At 46.1% G+C, this 26,191-nt stretch overlaps 2 protein-coding genes across 2 annotated transcripts; one reads left to right on the top strand and one right to left on the bottom strand.

The window, feature by feature from the left end:
- Positions 1–3,272: 3,272 nt before the first annotated feature.
- Positions 3,273–4,872, top strand: LOC146757481 (uncharacterized). The gene is made up of 2 exons (XM_085520618.1): positions 3,273–3,443; positions 3,498–4,872. The coding sequence occupies exons 1-2, from the start codon at positions 3,374–3,376 to the stop codon at positions 4,634–4,636; spliced, it is 1,209 nt and encodes a 402-aa protein (XP_085376744.1). The 5' UTR covers positions 3,273–3,373; the 3' UTR covers positions 4,637–4,872.
- Positions 4,873–8,516: 3,644 nt separating this feature from the next.
- LOC146757480 (immunoglobulin superfamily member 22-like) lies at positions 8,517–11,263 on the bottom strand. Its single transcript, XM_085520666.1, has 3 exons — positions 11,016–11,263; positions 10,101–10,371; positions 8,517–8,538 (listed from the first exon to the last, which is right to left on the bottom strand). The coding sequence occupies exons 1-3, from the start codon at positions 11,212–11,214 to the stop codon at positions 8,517–8,519; spliced, it is 492 nt and encodes a 163-aa protein (XP_085376792.1). The 5' UTR covers positions 11,215–11,263.
- Between the last annotated feature and the right edge of the window lie 14,928 nt (positions 11,264–26,191).

Raw genomic sequence — 26,191 nt, 5'->3', positions numbered from 1 at the left:
TCAGTCCAACTACGACAGCCTCCAGACTGAGTTGGGTGCTGTCCAGTTCGAGCGGAACGCTCTCCAAGACCAGCTATGTGCCCTCCGGGGTGAGCTGAATGTATTTAACCAACTACCAGGGTCACATGTAGTCCAATTTGACCAGCCATTGGGGGCACATGTAGTCCAATTTGGCCAGCCACTGGGGGCGCATGTAGTCCAATTTGACTAGCCACCGGGGGCACATGTAGTTCAATCTGACCAGCCACCGGGAGCACATGTAGTCCGATTGGACCAACCATCGGGGACACCAGATACAATGTTGGTTGCCCCTGTAAGAGGGCGAAAGACAAAACAAGTTTCAACTCAGTTAGAGAAAATGCAGAAGGAGTTAGAAGAGCGGAGGGAGTTAGGAGAGCAGGACTCAGGAGAGCAAGGGGACTCAGGAGAGCAGGGGGACTCAGGAGAGCAGGGGGAGTCAGAGGACCAGAAGAAGTTAGAGGAGCAGAGGATGTTAGAGCAGTATAAGAAGATGTTAGAGGAGCAGAAGAAGTTTCAGGAGCAGATGAAGTCGGAGGAGCAGAGGATGTTTGAGGGGAATAAGAAGATGTTAGAGGAGCAGAAGAATTTAGAGGAGCAGAGGAAGTTAGGAGAGAGGAAAAAGAAGGAGGGTTACCTGGAGGAAATAACACAAGGGTCGGGGTCAGAGCCTGAAGAGGAGCCAAAAGCAAGATTTTCTTTACGAGAATTTCTCGAGTCCAAACTTATAGATGGGGCAGCCTCATCAACACCCAAGGCCAACCCCCGGGACTTTGGAGTCGAGCATACAGAGGGTCTGAGGAGTGCTACACTCCAACTGAGAAGGAGATCTTAGCCATGTATGAGGGGGTTTGGGCTGCTTCTGAAGTAGTTGGGACAGAGGTTGCGCTCCTTCTAGCACCTCGCTTGCCTGTGGCCCCCCTGTCACGGACACAGGTAGATTTTTGTTTAAACCGAGACAACTACCCAGAATGCAGCATAAGGAAATTTTTGCCTAGAACTCTGGAGGACTATTTTTAACTCAGAAAGGTCAGAGATAGAAAGTTCACACTGATTTCTGGGTCACCAGCCTCACCGTACATCAGCATTTTTGGTTTTTAAATGATACATAAAGTTCTCAATGGCACTGCTCTAGTCGGTAGTTCTTTCCCTTTCCGTGCAGCTTGCTCTGTGCATGGCTTGTGAACCGCTATTCAGGCCAGACAGCTGCAGCCCCAAAGACCTGCCATAAATGTACAAATTCTACCAGGATAATGTCTTGGTAGTGGAGAAACAGGATGCGCAGTCATATGGCTCTCACACATACGTTGTACAACCAGCTTGGCTCTGGACTGGGCATCACCAATGTCACAGGTGTACACGTCACTGTCACTTTTCTCCAGATTTTTTATGCTCAGCTGCAGGTCTCGTCCTTTCTGTGCCCTCTTGTATTTCCTGGCAGGCCTGAGCTCAGCAATGCCTTTCCTCCATATGACGAAGGATGCGGCTTTCTCGCTCTGACATGTAAAAAGTGCACTTCCACTTTCTTCAATTTTCACATCTGAAAGTTCCTTGATAAAGTAATTAGGTTTTTCTGGAAGGAAAAAAAAAAGGATGAGGGTGTAGGACAAAGGGATTTGTTACCACAACAAGTCCCAAGCATACAGAGGTGTCCTGAATCTCCTTTGCCCTCATTTCAGAATATCACATAGAGATGCAAAGAGTCTAAGAAGACCACAGAGTCCACCCATTTACATAGGTTTGATAATTCCAGTAGATATCTGGAAAGTTCAATACCATTATACATGCGCTGGTAGGATCTCATCTGATCAACTGCATATAGTTTTGATTACACATATTCAATAGAGACTAATTCAGATTGCCATCTTTTCTTGGCTCACTAACACCCAAGATCATAGAACCATAGGATGATCACAGAATCATAGAGTGGCCTGAGTAGAAAAGGACCTCAAAGAGCATCTAGTTTCAAACCCCCTCCAAGGGGTCACCAACCACCAGACCAGGCTGCCCAGATCCACATCACACTGGAGAATCTGTTGTATTAGGCGAAATACGGGGATGTTATCGGGCTGTGACGTGACAGGCCCTTCCCCATATTCTGGAAGAATCTTGCTACGTGTAACACAGTAGGCGTAGACGAAGTGGACGTAGGTCATATAAGGTCGTGTGTGCTTCAATAAATCGCCATTTTACCACGCTACCACCTTGGTGTCACTTGGTAATTGGTCTAACTACTGCTTCAGTTGGAGGCGAGAGATCGCAAAGCCATTAACGATCATAAAGCCTTCAAATGGTGACCGCCGACGTGATTCGTCACGATTAGGCGTGATTAGGGACTTTTGGAGCAAGGTAGTTGTCTGCTAAACGGCAGCAGGATCCCACTGCGGTAGCGAATCCTCTCGTCACGGAGTAGTGGAAGCCCAGGGTCGAAGAGGAGTGGCCATCACTCTTCGACAGGTGGGAGAGCGAGCTCGGAATCCCGGAATCTCGGAATCTCGGGGACCCCCAGGAACCTTCGGGGAAGCGCCAGGGAGCGGCCAGGAAAACTACGTTCGGCCGGGGCGACATGGAAGCTGTTATCAAGGTAATTCTTCACGCTTGCAAACTTCACTGTGGGAAACAGGCTCCTTCCAAAAAGGAGGTAACAGCAGTTCTTTCGCTGCTGGAAAAGGAAGGGCTTTTAACAAACCCGTCTGATTTATACAATCCTGGCAGATGGGATGGAATTACGGCCGCACTATCTCAAAGGTCGCTGGCCACTCGAAAAGTATCAGAATTCAAAGTATGGGGACTTATCTTGGAGGCGCTGAAAGCAGCACGGGAGGAGAAGCTAGCAAACCAACGTGCTAGAGAAATTCTGGGTTTGGAGACGGGGGGAGGCCGGGGGGGGAGTCTTGACTCTCTTACAGATTCAGTGCAAGGCAAGATGGCGCCGGCTCCCCCGAACACACCTGTTCCTTCGCCTGAGACGGACATTCCAGAAGGCAGCCCTGAACAGGAGGACACCCCGCCTCCGCCCCCCTATCCTAACTCCTCGTATCCTTCATTGGACGCCTACAGGGATGAAGGGGGAGGGAAGCCCCTCGAGGAATGCGATGTTGCTACTGTACCTGATAAGAACAAGGACAAGGGAGAGAGAAAGGGGGGAGGCATGGTGGTGCCACCAGAGCTGAAAGGAGGAGGTGTGGTCCCACCAGAGCTGAAAGGGGGAGGTGTGGTGTCACCGGGGAAAAGTGTAAGGATGGGTGATACTTCTTTGCTGTCAGGTCCCGCCTGTTGCTGTGCGTATGCCCAGAAAGGGGGGGATCGTGCCAACCCATGTGATAGTGAAGGTGAATGTGGGTGTGATGATTTCATGTGGCCCGCCCAAGGGGCTGGCCAAGCCGCCCAAGGGGCTGGTCAAGCCGCCCAAGGTGCCGCCCAAGGTGCCACCCAGGGGGGATGTGGTCCTGCGTGGGCCGCCCAAGGTGCCGCCCAAGGGGGATGTGGCCCCACGGCACCCGTACCGTGGAGCCCACCCACTTTCACTGATTGGGCCCAGACAAGGGAGGACCTCCAGACAGCCGACCCGGAAACAACAGCTTTTGCCCTCCCGATAATAGTGAAACAGGATGGTCCGGCTTGGACCCCTCTGGATTCCAAGGCGATTACTCGCCTTGCAGAGTTAGTTAAGAACAAGGGCTTGCGTTCTCCGGTAACTATGTCAGCAATTGAGGCTCTCATGGCCTCGAGTCTCCTGCCGTACGATGTGGTCAGTCTCATGAGAGTGATTCTTGAGCCCGTGCAGTACACGCTGTGGTATGATGAATGGAATAGATTGCTTCAGGCTGTTGTCGCTGAGGCAGCTCGTGATAACAATCATCCGGCTAATGCGCATACAGGTCAGGGCCGTGGAGCTAGGGTTGAAAGAACTACTCTCTTGCGCCTTCAGGGACTAGCAGATGGTATGGTGGGGTCCCCGGAGGGTCAAGCAAGAGGGCTGAGAGCGGGGGAGTTAGCTGCGCTTACAAAGGCAGCCCTTCAGGCGCTGCGGACAGTGGCTAAAGTTGCGGAGCCTGTGCTCCCGTGGTCCGACATCAAACAGGAGCCTTCTGAGTCATTTTCTGATTTTGCAAATCGCTTGATTCGTGCCATTGAAGGGTCTGACCTCCCGAGGGGAGTCCAGCCTTTGGTTGTGATAGACTGTCTCAAGCAAAAGTCGCTCCCGGACGTTCAGCAGATAATTAGGGCAGCTCCTGGAACTTTGAACACCCCAGGGGAGATTATCAAATATGTGCTAGATCATCAGAAAAATACTCCCTCCAATAATGATGGCTTGGCAACTGCCGTGCAGGGAATGGCTGCCGAAGTCAGCTCTGCGATTAAATCTGCAGTGATGGTGGCAGCTCGCACCGGGGATGAGAAGGGAAAAGGTCCGTGTTTCAAGTGTGGGCAGCATGGTCATTTTAAAGCACAATGCCCCAAGAAAGCTGGGCAGAGCAAGCCGCAAGGAAAACGTTGTCAGTTGTGCAATGGGGTTGGACATGTTGCGCGTCACTGTCGAAAATTTGAGGTTTCGCCGCAGGGAAACTGGAACGGGAGGGTGCCAGCGGCCCAGGGCCCCTTCCCGCTTCATTAAAATGGGCCAAGCGTGTTGACCACACGGTGGCGCTGACCATGGATCTAGGTGATAGGCCATTGGTGAGGGTCATGATGACGTTGGACCCTGGAGTGCCTACACTAGGTCCTAGGACGGTGTACCTTACAGCTTTGTTGGACTCTGGTGCAGATGTTACTGTTATTGCAGAGCGCGATTGGCCATTCCAGTGGCCAAAGGTTGCAACATCAAAGGTCCTGATAGGGGTGGGGGGTGAAATGACCACCTCTGTGTCGGATGCGGAGGTGGGAATTTCAATCATCAATCGAGATGGCTCAATAGAAAAAACTGTTTTCATCACCCCCAATATAGCTCCGATCAGGGGATCTCTGCTAGGCAGAGATCTTCTTCTTCTCATTGGGTTACGGCTGACAAATTTATCCTAAGGGCCACTGTCCACCACTTGGCGCTGCAGCATGCGATTCTGCTGCGTTGGAAACAGGATACATCTCCTGTTTGGGTGGATCAGTGGCCCATTCCTGCTAAAAAATTGGCAGCGCTCATACAGCTTGTTTCCAGAGAACTTGCACTAGGCCATATAGAGTCATCGCTTAGCAATTGGAACACGCCCATCTTTGTCATTCAGAAGGCCTCTGGATCGTTTCGGCTGCTCCACGATCTCCGAGCAGTCAATTCACAGATCATCCCCTTTGGTCCTGTCCAGCAAGGGGGACCTTTGTTGTCAGCAGTCCCACAGGGATGGCCTCTGATGGTCATTGATCTAAAGGATTGTTTCTTCTCTATCCCATTGGCTAAACAAGATAGGGAAGCCTTTGCATTCACAGTTCTGGTTGTAAATAATCGAGAGCCAGCTCAGAGGTACCAGTGGAAGGTTCTTCCGCAAGGTATGGTCTGTTCACCTACGATCTGTCAACTTGTGGTCAGCAGAGTCATAGAACCAGTGAGAAAGGCACTGCCAGGATGCCAAATCGCCCATTACATGGATGATTTGCTGCTTGTTGCACCTGATGATGCTCAGTTGAAAACGTTGGAGGGGCAGATCGTCCGCACCCTCATCTCTGCAGGGTTTGTGATCTCTCAGGAAAAGATCCAGAGAGAACCAGGGATTGAATTCCTGGGCTATAAATTTGGATCTTCCACAGTAATCCCGGAGGGGCTGGAGATTAAGCCTCAAATTACAAACTTATGGGATGTGCAGAAGTTGGTGGGGGCACTGCAATGGGTGAGGAATGCCATTGGCATCCCTCCGCGCCTCATGAAACCTTTCTATGATCAACTGAAGGGATCAGTCCCACAAGAGGAGAGGCATTGGAATCCAGAGATGGAGTCAGCCTGGCAGGAGATACTGTCAGCCTGCTCCACCAATGCCCTTGCCAGGTGGGAACCTGATCGCCCGTTGGAGGCTGCGGTCACTAGGTGCCAGCATGGTTCAGCTGCAGTGATTGGGCATGCTTTGAACTCTCGGCCACGCCCACTGTCATGGTTATTTTCTGCTCAGCCGGTGAGAGCATTTACCACATGGCTAGAACAGCTGTCATATTTGCTGCGAAAGGCTCGCCTCACTGCGATCAGAGCTTTCGGGAAGGACTTGGAAGTCATCTATTTACCAGGAGCTTTTCGAAATGTGCAACCTCTGCCAGATGAGGTGTCATTGGCTGTTTATGACTTCAGCGGAAAGTTTTGCTATTCAGACTCACTGCCAATTTTTGAACTGGCAAAACCCCTCCAGATATCATTGCGACACAGGGTCCTGGACACCCCTGTGAACGGTCCTACAGTCTTCACTGATGCTTCGTCATCAACGGGCCAGGGGGTGGCTGTGTGGCAAACAGTTGAGGGTGGCTGGAGTTACAAGATGATAACAGACAAGACAGCAAGTGTTCAGATGCTCGAGGCTAGGGCTATGGCAGTGGCACTACATCTTTGGCCCACGAAGCCTTGCAATGCTGTCACGGATTCTGTGTTCGTGGCAAAAATGCTGCTACGGATGGGAAAGGAAGGGCAACCGAGTACAGCAGCTGCAGCCCTGTTAGAGGATGCTTTAGCTATCAGGGTTGCACCCGTTGCCATCCTTCATGTTCGTAGCCACTCTGAGGTGCCAGGTTTCTTTACAGCAGGAAACGACATGGCTGATCGGATAGCAGGGAACCAGGTGTGCACTTTGCAGGAAGCTCGTGATCTTCATTCAGCACTTCACATAGGGGCCAAGGCACTGGCTCGAGCCTGTTCTATCCCGATTACAGTCGCTAGGGAGGTAGTGCAAACCTGCCCTCACTGTAATTCTGCGCCAGCTTTAGGAGCGGGGGTTAATCCTCGTGGTCTCGCTCCATTAGACGTCTGGCAAACAGACTTCACAATGGAACCACGGATGGCCCCACGACAGTGGCTGGCTGTGACTATTGACACGTCCTCTACTGTCATTGTAGCCACACAACATGGTCGTGTCAGTTCTACAGCAGCACAACACCATTGGGCCACGGCTATAGCAGTTTTGGGAATGCCGCGCCACATAAAAACAGACAATGGTTCTTGCTTTATTTCGCGTTCGTCCAAAGATTGGTTAGCTCGCTGGAATATCACACACACCACAGGCATTCCGGGAAATTCGCAGGGCCAAGCTATCGTCGAAAGGGCTAACCGCCTCCTCAAGGAAAAGATTCGTGTCCTTGGGGAGGGGGAAGGCTATTCGGGAAAGATCCCAGTATCACAACAAGGGGAAATCTTGGCCCGCGCACTGTATGCACTAAATCACTTTGAGCGAGGAGAAAATTCCAGGACCCCCACCCAGAAACATTGGCGGCCAAGAATCATTGAAGAAGGCCCGCCAGTAAAGATCAAGGTGGATAATGGGTCCTGGGAGTCGGGATGGTCCATACTAGTCTGGGGAAGGGGGTACGCAGCAGTAAAATGCAAAGGCACAGGAGATATACGTTGGGTGCCATCGAGAAAAATTAAGCCAGAGGTTGGTGGCGAAAAAGAAAATGTCAGGGAAATAACAAGAGCTGAGTATCCTCTTCCAGGACCTCTTGATCGGCCGCCCAAGGAATCCTGAATTGGTGGAGCGCAGAAGAAGATCTTTCATCTGGATACCGAAGAAATTCTTGAGACTCAAGAACCCAAAGGACCCAGAGAAACAACCCCTGCTGCCAACGAGAGACACCATTTTGATGCTGCTATGTCTTTTGTCTTTATGTTGGTCGCCGGTGGGGGGTGTTCACTTGATCCAACAACCTGGGAATCTGTGGGTTACTTGGGCGAAACAAACAGGCAGGACGGATTTCTGTCTTAGCCTGCAATCAACCACCTCGCCATTTCAAACATGTTTAATTGGGATTCCTATATGGGGGAACTCCTCTGAGTTTCAGGGATACGTAAGATCATATAATCCCATACAAGATCCATGCAGAGAATTCTGTGCACTAACAGCTGTTAACATCACACGCAGAGATTTAGGGAATGACACTGTAATCCTTGTGAAACAAGGTCCGTGAAACAAGCTAACATGACTTCTACACTGCTGAGTGAGCTACTTGAAGACACTGACAGTATTAGACATGCTATGCTTCAAAACAGAGCAGCAATTGATTTCTTGCTTCTCGCACAGGGTCATGGTTGTAAAGACTTTGATGGGATGTGTTGTTTTAACTTGAGTGATCATAGTAAGTCGTTGCACGAGAAGCAGGAGGTGAAGAGGCTGAAGAAGAGGAGGAAGGTGCTAAGGAAGAATCAGAAGAAGGCAAAGAAGGTGAGGAGGAAGAAGGAGAAGAAACAGCAGCTGAAGATGGAGAGCTGGTTTGGTGGTATTGCACCATGGTTCAAGCAATTGCTTAAGGTAGTGCTGATAGGGCTTCTCATATTCCTCGCATTTATGGCTTGTGTGCCGTGTGTGTTTCAATGCTTGCTAGGCTGCCTGCAACGCATGGCTGAAAGAATGGTTAATACGCAAATAGAGTATCATAAGATGCAAGATAGGCTTTAAGGTGAGATTTAGGTGTTAAGATTTAAAGAGAAGTTTATACATTTTATAAGTCTATAGAGTTTGTAGATTTCACATATATATACAAGGTCACACAGTTATAGGTCTATAAGTTTATAGATTTATATTGTTGCGTATTGTAACGGGTTAAGCCTTTTAAGCATGGGGAGGGGGAAATGTTGTATTAGGCGAAATACGGGGATGTTATCGGGCTGTGACGTGACAGGCCCTTCCCCATATTCTGGAAGAATCTTGCTACGTGTAACACAGTAGGCGTAGACGAAGTGGACATAGGTCATATAAGGTCGTGTGTGCTTCAATAAATCGCCATTTTACCACGCTACCACCTTGGTGTCACTTGGTAATTGGTCTAACTACTGCTTCAGTTGGAGGCGAGAGATCGTAAAGCCATTAACGATCATAAAGCCTTCAAGAATCATTCAGTTTCCAGATTATTTTAAGGAAAAGATTTTAATCCATCATATTTTCTGAAAACTAAGAATTGATCCTGCTCAAGGAAACAGAAGAGAAAAACATCACCCACAGGCTGCAGATATTTACCTCGACTTCTCTACATGCCATCCCCAGTGTGCTTTTCAACTCACCTTGCACAGTGACCCTGGCTTTTGTTATGGAGTCCTCTGTCTCACAGGTGTACTCCCCACTGTCCTTGGCAGTAGAGTCACGGATGATCAGAATGGCCCCAGTTCCCTCCTGCTGCAAGTCGTACTTCTGGCTTTTTCTCATTGCTTTGCCATCCTTGTACCACCTGATGTTCAAATCCGGTTTTGACAGCTCACAGCTCAGGCTGATGTCCTGCCCTGCTGCTGCTGTCTTATCCTCCAGCTGTTTTGAAACCTCAGTAGGTTTTCCTGGAAGAAAACATTGCTTTTTGAGTAACATACAGTTAGGGTAGGATGCCTCTCTCAAAATACATGCATCTACGTGCTGGAGATAAGTTAGAGAGGCACTTGCAACAGACACCATCCTACAGCCAGCAGTAATCTGCAAAGTACAGACAATAGAATTCCAGGCAGCATTTATTCTCTCTTAAATCTACCCAATTGAGGATGATGAACCATGTCTGAAAACTGCCTCTTTCTTCTCTCCACTCATCACACTGGGAGCCTCGGATGATGCTCTCAGATGCACATGTTCTAGATAGGAATTTGTTGTACAGCTAGATGATGTGAAGGCCATCCCTTCAGCTTATACTTAGAGGATATTTGCTCCCACAGTTCCCTCAACAGATCATTCCTGATTTACTGTTAATGGAACAAGCTGTAGTGAGATGCCCATTTCCAACACTACCCCAGTGCTTTGGGTAGTTCTCACATTTGTGTAAAATGGTTCCTCCTTTTACTTATTTTTAAGAGAAATTCTCAGTGCTTCGAGGTTCAAGTAGAAGGTTGCTATTCACTTTAACCATATTATGAGTTAGCTCTCACGACAATCTTATCAGAAGACAGTTGAAGGAATCAGACCCCAGAATCTCTCCCATCTCATTACCTTTCACAGACAGAGAGGCTTTGGAGGTTAGACCACGGGCAGTAAAAAACGACTTCCCCAGCATCAGTAGAAGTCACACTTTTGATAATGAGAGTATATTTCCGACTCACGTTAGAAGCTTTAAATCGCCCACCACTTTCCACTCTGCTTCCAGTCAGTGTCCACTTGAACTCATCAATGCTTTCATGGGACAGAATGCATTCAAAAGTACAATCTTCTCCCTCCTGGATTTCAGTGTTTTTCAGCCGTTTGGTAATGCCACTATTCAGCTCTGGAAGGTAAGAGATAGGTTAGTATGAGGTTTATATGGAGAAAAGGCATTTGTGACTGACATGAGTAGCAGTACTGGTGTTTTAACTCAGGATTTGCAGAACATGGCTGTGTTCCTTACTGATGTATTCTCTAAGACATTCTCCACTCAGAATTACCAGAAAGCTATAACAAAAAAGAGACGTAAATCTCTTGGCTTTGCTCTGGAAGAACTACAATTAGAGCAGCTCAGTCCATGGAGCAGAATGAAGATTCAATGAGCTACAGAGGGAAAAACCTAACAGAGAGGACAACTCTAAGATGCTGCGTGAGAAAAAGGATTTTGCCTATGACAAGAAATTAACTGTTTCTATTAGCTCATTTGTTACCATCCTACCCCTACTGGTGTTCAAACCATTTCTCCATTTTAGGGATGGTTTGAAAGGAAACATTTCCAGGACATTCTTGATGTGTTTGGTGATTTTCATGGCAAAATGAGATACATTTACATCAAAAGCAATGGGAATTTTCCAGACATCACTGTGCTAAATTGCAATAATACACTTCTATTGTAGAAACTATTAAGGCTCATGGGGGAATAGGTGTAAGACATAGTGACCACACTGAATGTGCTTTCAGCACTCCTTTACTTTCCACAGTACTTACCCTGAATGCCGACCTTTGACTTGGCAACATCACTGCCAATATCACAGGTATAGAAACCTGCATCTGACATCTCGAGGTCATGGATAAGGGGACATAGGGTCTTCCCAGACTGTACCAGCTCATACTTGTTGCCAGAAGGGAGCACAACACCGTCCTTTTTCCACACTGGTTTGACCTTCTCTTTATAGAGTCTTCGCATTCCAATTTAATCACACCCCGCTCCTCAACAAAAACATCATCCAAGGACTTCATGAAGACAGCAGGCTTCTCTGCAATTAAAAAGGCAAAACAGAACAACATGATACAGAAGATCAGACATTTCCAGTTGCTTTCAGATTTTTAAAGAGGGATAAATAAATCTTCACCACTACTGACGACACCAAGATAGAACCTAAAGCGGTTTCATGTCTGTTGACTGAATACGCTTTATGGAATTCTGAACTAATCAGTAGGAGAATACAGGGAACAGGAGGGACAGCCTGCATTGCCTTGGGTGGGACTGATATCATAGGAAGTAATTGGGATGCAGCTCTTCTAAAGCTGGAGAGCTGGCATTGCCCTCACATGGAGCAGAGCTCATACAGCAGGCCACAGGATTAAGAGGAACACTTTTGATTTTCCTGTATTATTGACTCCTCTTATCTGTCTTCTATTTCACACATCAGATGTTTATACTGGGGAAAAAACTTCCACCAAATGCAAAAGAAAGGAGAAAGAGGAAATCCTTCAAACTCTGAGCGCATAGAGTAAAAGAGCTTAATTGCTGGGGAGAGCAGATTAGAATCACAGTATCCTTAGAATTGGAAGAGACCCTTAAAGGCCATCTAGCCCAGCTCCCCTGCAATAAAAAGGGACATTCACAGCTAGATCAGGTTGCTCACAGCCTGGTCATTAGTCATCCCAGAGGCAAAACACACACTGAATGATCTCTCCCTGCAGTCATAAATACTTAATTCCATAAATCACTGGAAGAAAGCCCATCATGACTTTGGTGGCTATCTGAGCCCCAGAGAAGTGAGCTTTAGAAGCAGGATTGCTGCACAATAGAATGAACTGGAGCTCCTTAGCATCTCTTACATCCAGGAGGGGTGTGATCAGACCCACCTATCACCTTCAGGTGCGCTTTCTGATACCTTGTCTGACTTCACTGTCACTGTGCCAGCATCCTCCGGCTTAACCTGCTTCATTGTCGGTGTGCAGCAATTGCCAATGTTCTTGATGTCATTGTAAGTGTTGGTGTAAAGGAGGTTGCCATTCAGGAACCATTCCACGTCCTCGTCATCATGGGACAGCTCGCAGGAGAAGACAGCAGAGCTCTCTTCTTCAATTTCTACATCCTGCAGGTGCTTCGTTACTTCTACATTGCAGGCTGTGGGGAAACAAGGTGAACTGTTACCACTGTTACTATAAAGCATACTGGGATGTGGTAGAATGGTTGGACTAGATGATCTTTGTGTAATCTTCTCAGTGAAGACTATACATTTATAAAGTTAGCAGTAGAGAACAGCAGAAATCAACCTCAAGAAGAGAAATCTGAGGTGAAATAGGACATGGAAGAGGTCACCCTCCCCGCTCATACCTTCAGCTGTCAGCGTGGCCTCAGTCTCTGCAATTCCTGCCTTGCACTTGTACACACCAGCATCATCGGGCTTCAGCTTCAGAATCTTGAGCTCTGCTGAATGCTTATCCCTCTTGATCTTGTACTTCTCAGAGGGTTCGATGGGTGTGTGGCCCTTGAACCATTTCACAACCTTTAGAGAAGGCCTGAAGTCACAGGACAGGATGACAGAATGATGTTCCAAAGCTGTCTTGTCCTCCAACTTCCTGGTGATTTGTATATGGTAATCGGCAAAGCAGGGGTGGAAGAGAAGAAAGGATGAGGACAATTGGAAGAAGAGGAAAGTCTCTTGCGTGTATTCCATTCCTAATAATGTCAAGTTCACAATGGTTCTTTGAACGACTCTAAAGATAAAACAAACGATTGTCTATAGGGAATGCCATTGACTACATTTCTATAAAGTAATACTGTATATTATCTACCAAATGCAAGGTCCAGCTCTTGTTCTGTGCTAATTAAATTGCTCCCATTTGTTGAGGCTTTTATTCAAATAAGAGTGAGTTGAAAATATAACAAGTACTTTAGGGTGTGAATGGAGACTCTTACGCTGGGGACAACAGCAGATAAAATCCTGGAAGTTTCTTTCAGGTGAAATCAATGACAAACTGCATCAAATTTAGGTGCTACCAAACTTAACCTTGTCTAGTTCAGAAATACAATTAATTTCACCTGATTTGACTTCTTTGGTATAGCCAAGGACGAAACCTCAGCTCTGTAGATCTGAATAGTAAGCACACCACAACTATTCAAACAGATCTTTTACTGAGATGCAGCTGTCTCATTTAATGTCCAACGACTTTGAACTGGAAATGGAGCAGACCCTCCAGACACACACAAAATATTTCCAAGACCCCAGTGAAGGAAGACTGTACGTTAATTAATTCTTCATCTTCATGATGTAAACCAAGCCAGGATATGTTACCTCTAACAAGGCTGTGAATTTTGATTTGCCAATTGAGAACTGAATGGTGCTTGTCATATCAGTGGTGGTTATCGCTATGGCAAGCTGGTGGATGGTGCCTTCTTGCTGCATAATCAAGTTTCTGCCAGCCTGTAAGACTTCCCCACGTAGATACCACTTGGGAGGTTTCACAGAAGGAATGGATATCTCGCATTCAAACTTGGCTTTTTCAGGCTCAGTCACATAGTCATCACACAGCTCCTTTACTAGACTAATGGATTGCTATTTAAGAAGGATGGAACAAGAGAAAGCAGAGATGTAGAAGGAATGTAAAAAACCCTTACATTATCACCCTACTTACTCACATCAGCATTACTGCACATGAACACTACACCTATCAGCTCAAAATGCCTTTAAAACATCATTAAAAAATAATATAAAGAAAGGAATGTTGTTAAGAAGTCACATGAACACTACACCTATCAGCTCAAAATGCCTTAAAACATCATTAAATAATATTATAATATAAAGATAAAATATAAAGAAAGGAATGTTGTTAAGAAGTCAGACAATAAGATTGACAACCTGAAGAGAGCCCAGATCTTCTGATTCCCAGTCCAACATCCAAATCAAACCATGACCTTCCCATCCCGATATCAAACTCCTCGCATTACAAAATGGAAAAGAGGTTCAATGAAATCAACCTCGTAAGAAAATAATCTGTTCTACTTAGCAAAAGTAAAACCCAAAAGACAAGCTGGATATTTTGTGGGCAGAAAGGTAGGTAGGTAGGAGTTTTTATTTCTGTGAAAGGTCCTGGTGGCGTTCAACTTTTTTGACATTCTTGCAAATGATGTTAGCTGGTCCATGTCACTTGTTCCACCCTAACCTCAGTCCCAAAACAAAAGGGGAACTCCCTTCTGAACCTTCTTCACTTCATTTCAGATGTCCTTTCTGCTTGATCTCCAACCCACCCCCCACTCAGGAGAAAGATCCCCCTCTTACACCCTACCATCTTGCCGCATTCTGATGTTGTCATCAGCCTTCAGCTTGTTGTCATCTTTGTACCACTGGCTCTGAACTTCATCTTGTGAAATCTCACAGAAAAAAGATGCACTCCCATATTCATTCACTTCCACATCTTCCAGTGGTTTAACAATCTTGATATCTCCAGCTGTGAAACAGTAGAGATATATTTGTCAGGGTATTTCCAGAACTGAGTGCAGCATCTTTTCCTTACACATATTTGCATAGAAAATAAGTAGGATTATGTTTTATTCTAAACCATCATCCATTCCTGAGTCATTTCCCTTTTCAACACAGTCAATGCATTATTGCCATTGAAATTAAAGATAGACTTACTAGCTACAATGGAGCTCCCTGCAAACAGTTTTCATGGAAACCAGAACCTCATTTATTCTAAAAACTTTCAAGCAAAATTAAGGGTAGAAAAACAATAGAACTGACTGAATCTTTAAGGTCATTTAGTTCCAGTCCCCCTGCTATAGGCAGGGACACCTCCCTCCACACCAACTCTTCTCCTCAGGGTCAAGGCTTCTCTCAAATCATTCTCCTCTAAGCCTGTGCCTGTGCTTGGGATTGCCCTGACCCAGGTGCAGGGCCTTGTACTTGGCCACACTCAAGTTCATGAGGCTGCCAAGGGCCCACCTCTCCAGCCTGTCCAGGTCCCTCTGGGTAGCATCCCTTCCCTCTAGCACATCAACAGCACCGCTCAGCTTGGTGTCATCTGCAAACTTGCTGAGGCAGCATTTGATTCCACTGTCCATGTTGCCTACAAAAATGTTAAATAACACTGGTCCCAACACCACCCTCCACCTGGACACTGAGCTATTGACTGCAGCTCTCTGAGTGTGACCATCCAGACAGTTCCCTATCTTGCAACTGGTCCATCCATCAAAACCATTATTCTCCAGTTTGGTGACCAGGATGGCATGCAGGACGGGATCAAATGCTCTGCACAGGTCCATGTAGATGATGTCAGTTGCTCTCCCATTATCCACTGATGCTGTTACTCCATCATGAAAGGCCACCAAGTTTGTCAGGCATGGCTTGACCTTGAGGAAGCCATATTGGTTACCACCATCACCTCATCTTTATTTTCCAAACTATGCCAAGGAGAACTAGACAGAACTCTACAGTGTCGTGTCACTACAAACCTGTCTGAATGATTGGCTTCTCTGCATGCTCATCACTAGTCTCTCCTTAGCTTGTGTGCCCACAATGTATGGGGAATGTCAGCCACAAATCTTACCTAGGGGACATCTTTGCTTCAAAATCCTTTGAACATCACACAATCCCTTTTAACTCTCCAGGTCTGCATTTATTTATGTCAGAATCAGACCATATTTCTGTGCTGCTATTTCCCTTTCCTTCTGAAGGGCCTGGATACAACTTGGATTAACCTCAGGAGCAGAGTTCCTGCATAAAACCGCCTGTACTGAAACAGCAACCCAACCTGTTTGCAGACTGAGAGAGAAAATGAGAGTTCACCACCTGTGAATAATGAGACTTCTCTTATTTCCCTCAGAAGTAATGCCCACTTTTTTACTTTGACGGAGCTCCTTCCCATCCTAGAAGGGAAAATATCAAGTCAAATCTACATTAGTCCTTCCATCTCTGCACTGGGCAAAGGCAGCCTTCAGATCTATGCTTAATTCACCCAATTCCCTAGAATTAATGGAACTGTGCTTACTGGAACATATGCTGAAGCTTAAGCACAGTGCAGTGTTTTCAACATGTAGGAATGGCTATAGAACATGCATAAATTCTTGCTGACATATGACTGCTTAAAGCACTGCAGAGGACTGTTAACAAGCCCATTTGGACATCGCCTTGAATAAATGACGTTATCCCCAAGTAAGGGAAGGAACAGCTGAGCACCGGGGAGGTACACAAAGGGCCAGAGCAAATTCTCACACTGTCAGGTGCAAAGAAAACTGAGATTTCACCCTAAAACCCAGTTCACAACAAGGCTACAAAATCCTGGCTGAGAATTTCTGAATGCTCACCAGTTGTTTCCAGCTCGAAGGTCATCTTCTGGCCAGCAGCCTCGCAGATGTATTCTCCAGCATCTTTCTTCTCCAGCTGCTCCACAACCAGATGCCATGTTTTGCCCACAGATTCCATTCTGAAATTTCTGGAGGAGGCAAGCAGTCTTCCATCCTTGAACCATTTTACTCCAGTTGGATCCTGTGCTACTTCACAGCTGAGGGAGGCACTTGCTGCCAGGGCAGCACTCACCTCTTTCTGCACCTGCTCCTGGTTTATAAACACAGGTTTTGGCTCTGAGGGAAGAAAAGAAAAACAGAAGGACTGAAATGAGACCATCTTGCAGGTTTTTATGTACAGGTTGGAACAGGTTTAGGTTACCACTTGTGCCCAAACTAATAGCCTTCACTAGAGAATATCAGCTCTTCTGTTGAAATAAAGTGTCAAATCTAGGCAAGAAAGAACCTAGGAACTGAAGGAACCAAGAGGGTCCTTGAACACCAGTCCCATGGTTGCAAGTCACTATGCAAACATATTGAACCCAAAAGAACATCTGTCCTGCAGGCAACCAAAACCTGAGTTCCTTTTACTTAAACTTGGGTCTTTTACTTAAGACCCAATGTGAAAAATCAAAACACATAAACATGTGATAGTCAAACCACTGGCTGCCTTTTCATGACCCAGAACAGTACTCCTGGCTTCCTGAACAGACTCCTCATGGCCTCTACCATTGCCACAACTGTGACTGTCAAAGGCACAAAGGAAATATGCTCACCAACGCAGTCCTTTGTTCTTTGTGTGTGATTTGCAGATATCTATCTTACTTTGAGCTCTGGGAATAGTCAGCTCTACCAGGTCTCTTACTGTGAGTAGCAGACTCACCTATCCAGATGCAGCCTCCAACATAAAGGCATAGTAAAAAGGCAGTGTACTACTAGGAGAAGTTCCTGCTTCTCCTGCCATGAAAGGCTGCACGTAGAACATGCACTCCAGCCTCACTGCACATACTTATCTTAGTCAAATGTTTCAGTGAACAAGAATTACAGTTTGGGATCTCAGGCACAGGAGAGATTTGAATAATATCTTGAATATTGCTTCCATTGTACATATATCAGTAATTATTATTCTACAGACAGACTGAAACAGGTCTTTGTGCCATACTAAAACCAAATACTTTCTACAAACCCAGGCAATCAAGTCTAGGGAAAAAACCTCAGCACAGACTACTGCAACTGGATCACTGTATAATAGAAACTAGATTTTACTTTACTGTTCTCTGCTGTATTTCAGACAACACCTGTCTTACCTGTGACATGAATCTTGAAGGTGAGTTTCAGGCCAGCAGCCTCGCAGCTGTACTCCCCTGCATCTTTCTTCTCCACCTGGCTCACCACCAGCCGACGCTGTTTGCCCTCTGACTCAGCCTTGAACTTCTTGCTCGAGGTGATCAGTTTCCCCTCCTTGTACCACTTCACCTCCGTCTTCTCCTGGGCCACCTCGCAGCTCAGTGTGGCATTTTCTGTTGGTGCAGCCTTCACCTCCTTCTGCACCTTCTGCTTGTTGATAAAGGCATCCTCTGCTTCTGGAACTGGAAAACATTGGGTAAAATATACATTAGATATGAACAACTTGTGACTGGAAGACATTAAAAGTTGCTTCTATGTTGTATTGGACCATTTCCTGGAGCAACACTGCTTTACAGTGTTTATCACACATTATAATGCATCCTCAGCACAGTCCCTATGGTCATCCCATCCCTCTGGGTAGTCTTTACTATCAGCTTGGACTCCTAATTTTCAGATTTCTTCTAATGAAGACAATGACAGATCTTCATCTGTCTGTCTTTTTGATATTGCTTCACTCTGCACTGGAGATCAGCCAAATACAGCTCAATTATGAAGTGAAGACCTCAAAATCAGGAAATCATAGAAATTTAAGAGCAGAAAACCATCTTTTGACTCTACCCTATGGTAATGATATAGCCCTTAATATGGTGAATAGTTGGCCTACATTAGATTTTGTAGCTCGGTTTTATGCATAAAGCATGGTTTTCTACTCTCAGCAACCCCTGATTCTTCAGAGAACTGGCTGAGGTCATCTCCTCTTAATACCTAACACATATAGAAGAATGTTTAAAGCCCACCTTACCCTTTGTGTCAACAAATGGAGTTAGCATCAGAAAGATAGCAAGTGTAATTAGTTAGGCATACACACTTCAGTTAAGGGGATTCAGTTAATCACTTTGCTAAGTGGGATCGATTGATACATTGAATCTTTTATTGATTACTTTAATGACTGTTTTATCTGATTCTCCTTTTACCAACAACTGCTTGCTGAGAGCATTCATGCTAGTTCCTATTTGAGGCGTGGGAGAACAGATAAACCCTAAATAAATGGGCTTCCATTTCTATTCCATGGTTTGCCCTACAAAAGGCTGTAGAAGTGCAGAATATTTCTGACGCACTTACATCATGGACTTCTCTAGTGCTAGCCAGCTTCTAACAGCAGAGCAATTTTGAATAAGCTTCCTATGCTTGTTTGGGTCCAAGGAAAGATCCCAGGGTCCTGATGCTGATACCAAGACAGAGGCTCCAAGCATGAATGCAGGACTAGCAGGTGTGAGGGGGATTGACATTGCCTTTTATTTGCAGTGGAGACATGGAAGACCACTCATTCAGATCATTCATGCAAGCATCTTCAGGCATACCCAGCTCAGGTGACCGGGAAGGCTCCTGCTCCCCAGCAGTCATGGCAAACCCTTCCATGACCTGTCCCCTATCTCCTTCCTCCCCGCTGTCACTCTGTGAAGCCTTCTGCTGCCATCCCTTTCCCTTCCTTCATGACTTTCTCCTCTGCATGCTGTCTGAATTCTGAGTGGCAGCAGCTGCCCAGGAGGGTAAGTTCAGCTCAAGTTGCTGTGCTGCTGACCGTTGCAGTACGTGCAATCCCAGGATTCACACCACAGCTCTACCACCAGCACTGCAGTCCACTGAAGGCGAGGGAGCAGGGCAGCAAGCCAATGCAAGAATGCAGTTGATACACTCTACATTTGATCTCCCTGCTTGTATTGACTGCAGAAGCATCATTCTCTCCGCCCACCTTCAACAGCCCCTGTTTTGACTGATGATTTTCAGGGAAGGTTCAAATTGGATGTTAAGAAAAACTTCTTCTGAAGAGGAGTGGTGATGTGGTGGCACAGCTTTGCAGGGAGGTGGTGGGGTCACCATCCCTGGGAGTGTTCAATAACCATGGAGATGTGGCACTGAGGGACGTGGGCAGTGTGCATGGTGGGATGGGTTGAGGCTGGATGTGGGGATCTTTGTGGTCTTTTCCAACCGCAATGATTTGATGAAGATCAGAAGGGTTGCTTATTAGCAAGACAACAAACATGGCCTAGACCAACCAGGTGATTCAAAACTTCTCACAAATGCAATGGAGCTTTGGCCCACTTCAAATAAGGATTTCAGCGTGCACCACAAATACTGAGATAATGAGATGGCAGAATCAGCCCTTTTTACTCTAGTTTTCTATAGGTTTCCAAGGTGTGCAGCACTTGTTTCTTTTAAGCAAGAAGGTCTAATCTGCGTCCCACAATGCTCAACACTCAGCACCTAACATTCAACATGTCCTTAAAATGGGATTGTTCTGTGCTGCCAGTGGAACCCTGGGGTAGAGGAACCCTGAAAAGCTTTCTGAGTGCAATGGTAAGAGGACTAATTAAGACTCAGGAAGCCATTGCACTCTGGGAGAAGCTAGTAAGATGAGGATTTCTGTAAAGAAAGAGCCAACCACTCCAAGAGTACTCATAATCCCTCCTGACTTTCACACCACATCATTTTGCAGTGAGGGCTGGACTTGCACGTCATGTTACAGTGGTACACATGAGAAATACAGCAACAGTAGCTAGGCAAGCACTCCCCACGTATGGCAGAGGAGGAGGTATTACATTACCCTGTGCAGCCATGAGCTCATCCGGTCTGAAAGAGAACAGAAAACCTTTGGTTTCTGAGGCAAACAGCTAATAATAGCCCTCAGCTAGCAAAATTCAAGTGTAAAAGCACTACATTTCTGGGTTTTCTCCCTACACCTCTGCAATAAGACGTGGGCTGGCTTTGGCTGCTGAGGATTAACTTGGTTGATTCCAGCTGTTGCCATAGTCTTTCTGTCATCGTTCATATTTCATTTTCTCTGACAGATACCTCCCAAATCTACCCTTTCTGTAATCTCTTTGCTGAAACTGCCAGTTTCCTGAGCCAAAAGCATGAGCTACACAACTCACGGAACAGATCCAAAGGCCCCAGAATCACATCCACGTGGTGTGGGAACAGTAAGAGCTGATGGTTTAGAGTCTACACCACAGGCAGCAGCACAACTGTCTACTACAGGAGCAGAGATACATTGCACACCAGGGACTGAAGGAGCAGAATGCCCCAAGATGGAGAGAGCAAAGACTGCAACCTTTACAAGGGAACAGAACGCAAGATATGCCCTGCAAGGACGCCAGGTCTGTGTGAGCAGAAAGGCAGTAGACTCCCAGTACAGTTGCTCCTCCACATAGCTGATCAAATGCCAAACCTTGACCAGGATTAAGCTCCAATGTGTTCACTGCCATAAGAAAGAAGAGGAGAAAACAGATTCCCTGTCCTGATCAGCTCAGAATACAAGACAAGAACTGTAAAGTTAACAGAGAACAAGTTGACTTATGAGCAAAAACCAGTAGAGTGCAGCTTCAAATAAAACAGAAGACAAACCCTCGTCATCAGCCAGCTCACTAATGGTCACTCAGAATGCAGCTGATGTGCCCATGGCTATCTGGAGTCTAAGTTAAAATTTACCGGATCTTGTGCAAAATATACTGACACCAGAGCAATCTCTACTGCAGCTGGAGTGAGAGATCTGCCTCCGTGCTAAACTCTCAGACTAATGAGAAATGTACAATTAGAAAGGTATCAATGGATTCATGACTGGTCATTACATTTACAGAACATGGAACAAATGGTCGTCAACGTGCGATTCAACAAACCAAAGGCAAGTGCAGTGCGTCTGACTAAAAGTTCTTAGGACACCAACAACCAAACCTCAGTGCAGCCACAGTAGAGATCTGTAACTACTACTGTTGAAATATCAACTGGTAGAGCAGTGTTGCACATTGTACAAATCACAGTTGGACATCTATGGACAGCTCATTATAAAAGTAGTCGTAGGGGAAGAGCTGGATGAAACACTGTTAAAAACAAATGATCATTTTAGCTGCACGTTTGTAAGCATTTCTTTTCATCCTCCCCAAAACAGTTTCATGGCAGAATCAAGAGGACACATTCACACAGACGTTTCCACAGCCAGACTATGGAATAATCAAAGAATATCAACCAAAATGTGTTTCCTACCAGTTACATGAATCTTGAAGGTGAGTTTCTGGCCAGCAGCCTCGCAGCTGTACTCCCCTGCACCTTTCTTCTCCACCTGGCTCACCACCAGCCGACGCTGTTTGCCCTCTGACTCCACCTTGAACTTCTTGCTCGAGGTGATCAGTTTCCCCTCCTTGTACCACTTCACCTCCGTCTTCTCCTGGGCCACCTCGCAGCTCAGAGTGGCATTTTGAGTCAGTACAGCCTTCACCTCTTTTTATACCTTGTCCTTGTTTGTAAACACGTCTTCTTTCTCTGCAGGGACATCACAACAGTCACACCGTTTTGCTGTAGTCTGCTGCAGAGCTAACTCCAGTTCCCCATTTTCACTATACTTGCCCTTCACAGGGAGCATCGTGATGCCTCATTAAGACAGGAAAATACTTTCCCCTCTATTTTGCCTTGGGAAATGATAAGCATATCATTTCATATCATATCATATCACATCATATCACAAAGCTAAACATTTCACAGTCTGATAGCAGATTTGGACATGAGATTTAGAACACCTGCATGCACTGCTGAACCTCCTCCCTTATCTTTTTTTCTTCTGATGTCTCTCTACATTTCCAGTAAATCAGAAGGGAACGGTCCTCTAGAACAGGCTGCCCAAGGAGACTGTGGATGCTCCATCCCTGCAGGCATTCAAGGCCAGGCTGGATGTGGTTCTGGGCAGCCTGGGCTGCTGCTTGGCAACCCTGCACATAGTAAGAAGGGGGTTGGAACTGGATGAGCACTGTGGGCCTTTGCAACCCAGGCCATTTATGAGTCTGATTAGTGGCATTTTCCACCTAATTGTGTCATTCAAATTTTGTAACCAGTTCCCTTCAAACACCTCCCCTTTTCTCACTCCTTGCATGCCTGGTGTGCTCTTGCACTGTAACCCTGCAGACACCAGCTGACTACAAGAGCTGCACAAGTTACCCTCCTTGCCTATGGTTTGTTGCAGTAATTCATTCCTGGATGGAAAAGCACGTGTAGAAAAGTGTAGCTATGACACTAGATGACAAAGAACGTCCTATAGCCAAAATGTTTTGCACCAGAGAGGCTGTCAGTTGATCCTCCAAATGCAAGACACACAAAATGAAGCGTTCCTTTATCTCTGGGATTCCAAGCATTTTCTCACCTCTGACTTTCACTTGGAATGTTGCTTTGTCATCTTTTGTTTCACAGCTGTAGCTCCCTTGGTCTTTCAGGGTCACATTTTTGACCATGAGCTTGCGGTGCGTCCCCTGGGAGATGATGCTTGTCCTCTGGTCCTGCTTCACCTCTGTTTGATCTTTCTTCCATACGACAGCTCCGCTTGCAGCTGACACCTCACACACCAGCTCCAGGTCTTCAGAAGGACTGACTGATATTTCTGGAGTTGTTTTGGGCTTGTTGACAAAATTAATGGCTTCATCTGAAGAAAAAAAGAGAAAGTGGTTTACATCCTGACTCAGGCTTATTCAGCACTGCATGAAGATACAGTTAGAGCTGATTGTAATGTCTCTGCTCATTACATTTGGGTGATCGAGTTTCACCTCTGGAGGTACTCACATACAAACGTGTGCTTGATTCTCCTGTGTAAGGAAAGAGTATGTTCTATGCAGACAGTTCTGATGTGATGAGCACATCAGTATTTCATGCCCTTCATTCCATCCAGACAGAACCTGCCTGAGGAGCAAGCTGATGGCTGTCAGCTACAGGCAGACCTAGCTTAGTACTGCATTTCTTATAGCAACAACTGTTGCTTTCATTCACTGAATATACCAAGGCCAATTGCTATGCCAGGAACATTTATGGCGTCAGTGAACAAATAACTCGTTAAAAATTGTAATAGACAGGAGACATCTATTCTTTTAAAACTAGGTGACCAAAGAAGAACAGTCCCTCTAGAGTCAAGCTGTGAAGAACTAATAGCACCAACCAATATCACATAGACAGATTACTTCCCTGCCCTAAGACCATCTTGTGACCATTTGGTGCTCCTAATTAAGCCCTCTTGATGGCATTTTGTCTGAGCCATGTAACATTTTGTGATAGGAGTTACTGCTAGTGTTCCCTTAACCCTACACCAAAGTAGGAGGTATCCATTCTCAGGGAATCATGCAGGCTTCCTCTGTATTTGATGCTCAGAGACAGCCCCAGAACTTTTTAAATCTTAGCTTAGCTCTCATCCAATAATGTTCATCAAACAGTGCAACTTGTCCTTTGGGGATGCCTTTGTTCTGCATCAACCAGTTCCAACGGAGTCTTCTTGGCTTGTTTTAGATCAGTTTTTCAACAGATAAAGCCAGGGCCTTTGAATTACAAAGTGAAATTGCAGAATGCATGATTCTCAACCAAACAGAACGGGAGGTGGGATGCAGGGTGAATACCTGAGCCAACACCACCTGCAAGCAATCCTTCAATATCTTAGGAATCTCTAGCCATCCCAAATCCAGTGTTGTGCTTGATCTATCATCTCTGCTGAGTTTTTAGCTAGCTGATGGTGAGCATCATGGTGGTGATGGGTGAGCAGTCAGACTAGAGGGTCTTAATCAACCTTAAGGATCCTGTGATCAGAGGAACATGAATGTGCTGTTAAAGGTCACAAGCGCTGCACTGCAGCATGAGCATACACAGCGAAAGGCTTTCCGTAGAGCTTCAGTTCATAAATGAGGACTGGGTTATGGAAAATAGGCTCAAGATAGAAACCAGAAAACAGATCTTAATGCCAGGTTCTGTGAATGCAGCCAGCTGAATTTCACAGATATTGAATATCAATGACAATTTCTTGTGTTATTTTACCCTCCAGCTCCACCCTGAACAGGAACATGTCAGTGACAAGCATTACTCCTCCAGGCTTGACCTGACAGTGCTTTACTTGTACTATGAGCTAATGCCAGGAAGAGCAGGAAAAGAGTTTCATCCACGTGCCTTCTCCTTCCTTAGTAAAACCAGTGTGAAACTGCAGCCACGTCAGGCTGAAGGAGACATCTCAGATGTCCTGCCTGGATGCAGGAGGTCACGTGTCAGAGGATGTCTGGCACGTCAAGTCTCATGGCAGTGCAGTGCATGACAAACTGCAACAACACTTTCCTGTGGGCTCCTTTGGGCACGAGGCCCAGTGGGTGACACACCTCTGGCTGCAGCTCTTCAGAGCCTCCCAGCAGCCACGTGATGCCCATGGGAGAGACACAGCTGACCCGCACAGCAGATGATTTACCAGCTAGCTCTGGTTTACAGCAAGAGAAGATACAAGTGGCGATGCTGAATGGTGAAATACTGCGAGTGTGTGGCATGGGTATAAGATTGGTGAGCCTGAGGATGTTCAAAGTCAGGCTGGACAGGGCTCAGAGCACCTGATGGAGCTGCGGTGCCCCTGTTCATTGCAGGGGGAGTCCAACTAGCTGACCCTTAAGGGTCTCTTCCCTATCTATGAGATACACGAAAGCTGATTCTGCAGTAACCAAGCTACCAACAGCAGTTGTTTGTCTTACAGTTTGCCAGCACAGATTTTAAAATAACAGCATTGATTACTCATTTGATAGTCACATTACAGTGCAAAGCGCATGGAAACGTCCATCAGCTAATTCAATTAATTCTGGGGGCAGACCTGCCAGTATGAAATATTATGCTAACATGACAAAGAGAGAGAAGAAAAGCAAAATTAAGACTAGCTGACAAGCCTTGGCAGGAAGTTCTGCTCTCCATCGATTTAGTCCCATTATTCAATTCTGTTGAGAGCTGTCTCCATGCCTCTCTGGAGTTTGTTCTTTGAGAAGAAGCAATTAAGTAAGCTCTCCAATGCCAAAGTGCATACACTACTCTAGGGCTTTGTTGTTTCTCCATGGACCAACAAGGGTGACAAGCCAGCAGAATATGATGAAGAGCCTCATGCATACTCAGTGTAAAAAAAAAAAAAGGCAATTGTTGCTGGGAAGAAGGTTCATTTGCATTTGTGTCATCTGCAGAGGGTACTGCAGAAATGGAAAGTCTTCCACTGGAGCAAACAAAGGGTTCTCATTTATTGCAATCAAGGCCCAGCGTGTGGATCTCAGAGATCAGACCTACACCCTGCAGCAAAACAGAGACCTGCGTGGGAAAGTTCAGTTTCTCTCTACATCTGTGTAAGAAAAAGTCCACCATGGAATGACAGCTAAGTAAACATCCCTGTGACTCTTCACAGGTCTCTTCCACATTCTGGATCACTGCTACAAAAAGAGCTGTTGACATCATCTCTCGTGGCCACCCTGACAGAAGAGCAGGAAGGCTG

The sequence above is a fragment of the Coturnix japonica genome, chromosome 20 (assembly GCF_054131305.1).
Source record: "Coturnix japonica strain WE chromosome 20, WE-NBRP24, whole genome shotgun sequence".
In the NCBI taxonomy this organism is placed as follows: Eukaryota; Metazoa; Chordata; class Aves; order Galliformes; family Phasianidae; genus Coturnix; species Coturnix japonica.
This window is presented reverse-complemented; position numbering and strand designations above follow the sequence as displayed.